This window comes from Empidonax traillii, unplaced genomic scaffold, assembly GCF_003031625.1.
Source record: "Empidonax traillii isolate 1590-97213 ecotype Southwest subspecies unplaced genomic scaffold, ASM303162v1 scaffold633:size372093, whole genome shotgun sequence".
In the NCBI taxonomy this organism is placed as follows: Eukaryota; Metazoa; Chordata; class Aves; order Passeriformes; family Tyrannidae; genus Empidonax; species Empidonax traillii.
The window spans coordinates 206836-211905 of NW_020955826.1; the positions used below are offsets into that span (position 1 = coordinate 206836).

The 5070-nt window shown below is 49.4% G+C and overlaps 2 protein-coding genes across 2 annotated transcripts in view; both read right to left on the reverse strand.

The window, feature by feature from the left end:
- TMEM240 (transmembrane protein 240) overlaps nt 1–553 on the reverse strand; it is a 14381-nt gene extending 13828 nt beyond the window's left edge. Inside the window, exon 1 of the mRNA XM_027898982.1 lies at nt 409–553. Coding sequence (XP_027754783.1) covers nt 409–553 — 145 coding nt within the window. The remainder of the gene's footprint in view (nt 1–408) is intronic.
- Nucleotides 554–4151: 3598 nt separating this feature from the next.
- Nucleotides 4152–5070, reverse strand: part of SSU72 (SSU72 homolog, RNA polymerase II CTD phosphatase) — an 18847-nt gene continuing 17928 nt past the window's right edge. Inside the window, exon 5 of the mRNA XM_027898985.1 lies at nt 4152–4785. Within this exon, the coding sequence (XP_027754786.1) occupies nt 4684–4785 (102 nt within the window). The 3' untranslated portion in view covers nt 4152–4683. The remainder of the gene's footprint in view (nt 4786–5070) is intronic.

Sequence of the window (5070 nt, forward strand, 5' to 3'; positions counted from 1 at the left end):
GAGGCTGGGGGAGGAGGAGGCAGGCTGCAAAAAAAATCACCCGCTCCGGGGGAGCCTCATTGCATCCTCTCCCCCGACCCTCCCCAAAATCATCCCCGCTGCGAAATAGAATTGGAAATAAAATATACCCCGACCCCCCCACCACCACCTCCAAAATCAGCGCGCCCACCCGCCCCAAAAATAAGCCCCCACAAACCCTCCCTGCTCGGGGCTGCGTGTCCCCGCCGCTCGCTCGGCTCCGGCAGCCCCCCGGCCCAGCCCCTCCCGGGCGCGGGTGGCTCCGCGCCGCCGGCCAGCCCCGCACGGCGGGGGAGGGATGCGGGATGCAGGGGAGGGATGCGGGATGCAGCGGGGAGATGCGCCCAGGCAGCGCCGGCCGCCCCCTCCCCACCCCGGGCATTTACCTACGTGGGGAGGCGCTGCTCCGGGAGCGGCTCATGGCGAGCGGCGGTGGCAGCTCTGCGGGCCGGCCCTGCGGGGCTCCCCCCGCCCCGCAGCCGCACGCGGAGCCCCGGCAGCGGCGCTTGGCCGCGTTTCGAGTCCCACACGCCATCCTCACCCCGCCCTTCCTCCGCCCGGGGTCGGTCCCGGCCCCTCTCGCCTCCCGGAGGATGGTGGGGGGATGATGCGGGACCGGCCTCATCCCGCCTCGTGGCCCCGCCGGGACCCCCCCGCCCGGCCGGGGGTCCGGGCACGGCCCGTGTGGTGGGTGCGAGCCCCGGGCTCCGCCGCGCACACTCCTTCCCTCGGCACCTCCCTCCGCCCGCTGCTGCCCGCACCCAGAGAGGCCCTTGGTGGGTGGGGGTCCCGGCCCTGCGCCCCCTGCCCCGGGGAAAAAGCCCAGAGGGGCTCCCAGGGAGGGCTGAGGGTGCCCTGCCCTGAGCAAATCCCACCTCCCTGGAGTCGGCCCCTGGGGAAAGCTGGGATGGTGCAGACACAGGAGACCCCTGCCTCGCTTTTGGGGCACGAATACCAGCACAACTTCATCCCCTCTGCCAACCCCCAGATCCAAGGGCCAAGGCCCAGCTCGTGCTTCGGGTTCTCCACGGCTTTTGTTTCACCGCAGGGTTGGTCGGTCCAGCTCAGGCCACGTTTAGGAGCTCCTGGGGAAATCAAAAGGAAATTAAGTGGCCAGCCGGTAACTTTTTGCTTGTTTGGCTGTCGCTCCTTTCCCTGTGAAGCAGGAGACGTGGCTGAAGGGAAGCGGTTCCAGCCACCACGTGGGAAATGCGTGGTAGCACAGGGCTTGATGGTTGGAGTGTCCTGCAGCGCCTTCACCGCCCCGTCCTCAGCCCTCCTCAAGGTGAGCTTCACCTTGCCACAACCCAGGTGTTTATTTCTTTAGGCTTCTCAGGGCCATCAAAGCAGAATTTGCTGGTGCTGGGGTTTGCTTTTTTTCATATTTGTTTTCCTTCTGCTCCTCAGGCCACAATCAGCCTTCTTATGTAATGACTCGTGTTATATAAACTCCATTCTTCAAGGAACAGTCATTAACCTACTACTGGGTATTGAAAATACCAAAATACTGTCACACAATTAAAACCACTAAATGGTGTCCTCAAATTAGAGCACAGATTGCATTGCAGATGATTTTTTTTTTTTAATTTTTAATTTAAACCACACATATGAAACGTTTGACAAGCCAGGCGCTTCATGCCTAGGAAGGCATCTCTTGCCACACCCTGCCCAACTCCTCAGAGTTCTCTCCTCAACAACCCTCTGCCCTCAGCTACTTCCACTTCTCACTGAGCTCAGAAATGGATTTCACCACTGATGTGCAGAGCTCAGAAGGACTAATGTGGAGAGAATGCAGCTGGTTACTCTGCTAGTTGCAGAAAACCAAACCATTTTTAAAGCAACAGCCAAATAAAACCACAGGAGAGAGCAGAGACTTTGAAGACAAGTACCAAGGAACTGGGTGGAAGTGAAGTTCTGCCTGGCTACCCATCCACATTCCTCATTTCCAAGCCACCCCCACAGATCAGGCATTTTAAAACCACCTCTCCTGGCCAGGGAAGCTGGGAGAATATCCCAGATATTTTTCCCCTTTCCTTTAGACCAAAGTTTCCCTTGAAATTTTTTTTTTTTTGACACAGAAAATAGCTTTGACCTTGTGTTTAGCCCCAGTTTTATATCTCTACACTTTTGTGTATCTCAAACAAGAGACCATAAAATTCCTGTACTAACTGAGCTTTTAGAATCCAAGGATTTCGATGCAAATAAAGCATGTGGAGACAAAGTAACTACACAAATGCATAAATTTTTCAAGTTAAATGAGAAGTAACATGCCAGGGTATGAACAGCTTTAGGCTGAAGAACAAGTTATGCTCAAAGAAAGCTGAAATACTGACTGTGGATCTTTCAAAATACTGACTTGGCCTTCCAGATCATCCACCCATCCATCTATCCATCCTTCTGCACACTGGTAAATAAACAAGTGACACAGGACCAGCTCCCAGCATTGCTCTGGCTCATGAACAGAATGTTTAGGATGGAAAGAACTGTTCTGCAACATCCTGTGCACTCTATTGTGGTTTCAGGCTTCTTGGTTAAGAGATGCAGCGAAGTTCTAATTATTCCATACTTAGCACCACAGCAGCCAGAATTCTCTGCCAACCACACACATGAGAAGTGCAACCTTCCTGCAATAAAGAGGACTCTGCTGTGAATCCCAATATAAACACAAAACTCGGGTTAAAACACCCTGTGTGGGTTTTTCCTGCCTTTCTGTGAAATAACAACAAAGAACTCTGTTTAGGGTGAATTAAGTTGAGAGCAAAAACATTTTTCAAACGCTCCCCAGGTTTCACCTTGCCAAGAGCAGAACTCGGTGCTGGTGCTGCATGGGGAAGGAAAACTCTGCTCCAAATGCTCAGCACTGTGCTTGGAATGCCTTTTTAAAGAGATCCATAAAGCAGTTCAGTCCTCACAGCACCATCTCCTTCCCTTGGCTGTAAAATATCCCCATGGTAACAGAGATGGTATCAGACACACCAGCGAGGAGGAGCAGAGGAGGCCAAGGAAATCCATCAAACCCAGAGTCTCCAGGAACAAAATGGGACAGGACATGCCAACTGGAAATCACACACCCTGTAAATCTCATCCCAGCTGCTGCTCCAGCTCCCCAGCCCCTGTTTGTTCTGATCCTGCCACTCTCCACGACGTTTTTAAGCATTTTTAAACAGACAAGCAAAGCAGCCCAGGTAATTCAGGGATATTAAACACTCCCAGGACCCGAGGATGATGCACTGACCCATTTGGACACCGGCCAGGACACGGATGAGCTGGCAGAGGTCTAAGTTCTCCCACAAAGCAGTTGAAACCACAGCCAACCCCCAAGATCCCATGAGCAGCGAGGTGTAAGGTTTCCCTGGGGGCCTGACTGAGACCTCAGAGTTTGCAGCTGCCAAGAAGTGTTTTCCAACATGGACTTGCAGTTCTCAGGTGTGGAACCCCAAATGCTGCTCTTTGATGCCTGTGTGTTCACTGAGAGAGGTTCAGCATCACCTGAGGATTTACTGCCCCACAGCCAGAGTTGTCTGCACAGAGGGGTAACACCGGCCTGAACTGAAAGCACCTGCACCAAACTCCTGCAAGGGCGAAACAATCAGCAAGGAAAATCTGGTGGAATGGGAGAAGCCAAGAGGACAAACCCCCCACTTGATGCTGCTTCACTTCCAACCTGGTGGTTTTTGTCCTCAGCTACCCCAGAAGAGCCTCGTTTGCTCCAAATTCTTCACAGGTTCCTTTAATGGAACAGCTTTTAAGATATTCTCTTGCCTGTAAGCAACAGCACTTTACATGTTGAGTGTGCAATAATTTGGGTTCACTTCCATAAGTTTGAGCAGGTTTCTGCTCTGTTTGTACACACGTACCCACCTCCTGGATTCTGAGCCGTGACAACCACATTTATTGCTGCTGTAAGGGAGGAAAATGCTTCTATTCAAAAGTGCTTTGGTTAAAAAAACCTCCAAATTTAAGTTATTTCAGTTGCCGGTGGAGTTTGCCATTTCTCCCCATCTTCCTTACACGTTGGGCCCTCACTGCTACAGTTACAGGCTCTCAGTTTTATTCATCTCACCCAGATACTTTGTGTTTCACCTCAAAAAGAACAGACACTCCCTCAGCTGCTACTTTGAAAACAGACAAACTTAGAGGTTTTTCATTTTTATTGGATGCTTCCAACTTTATAGCTAATAATATACAGATACTCAGTTATTTAATTGTTCCATTCACATCCTTAGCCATTCTGTCACATTAAAATAAAAAAACAAACAAAACAAAACCCAAACGAAAAAAAAAAGCACAACTGAAATAAAATAAATTTGTAAGCTGGAAAAATACATTATAAACTTATATTCAAGAAACATTCTCTTTATAATTAAAAACCTACTTGTAATAATTAAAGTAGGATTTAAAAAAAAGAACTTGAATTTAATTTTTAAATAGGTGGCCTTTGTGTATACTTTTAATCATTTCATATGTACAAGCCCAACCAGTACCTCTGCCTACCTGTGACAGAACACCTGAAACAAAAAGACACTGAAAAGGAGTTTTTAAACAAACAAACAAACAAACAAACAAACAAATATCAATATTCATTTTCCAGGAAAATACAGTATAATCAGAAATTTAAACACATGCTTCCCTCATCTGTATTAAGGCCTAAGAGACAGATGTGCTTTAATAAAAGCAGACAGTATGAAGAAAAGTCCTTCCACTTTTCTCTTCAAATTCCTGTAACAGCTCATCTATTTCATTTTCCATGTCTTCTGTGTGCTGTATCTAGAAGAGGAAAAAAGGCTCAGCAACCAGACTCCAAGGATATGCTGCTGTTTAGAAAATTAGAACAATCCCAGGGTTTTGGCTTGCTGGGAAACATAACCCAGCAGAGGCTGTGCCCAACAGTGCAGCCCTGGGTGCTTTACTGACATCCCCAAATGCACAGATATTCTGCTTTATGTTTATCTGCAGATCCTTCCTTCCCCAACCCACCCAACTGGCACTTCACTAGTACTTTGTTGAGTAGGCAACATCCCTCCCCACCAGATAAGAACCCTCCAGAATAGC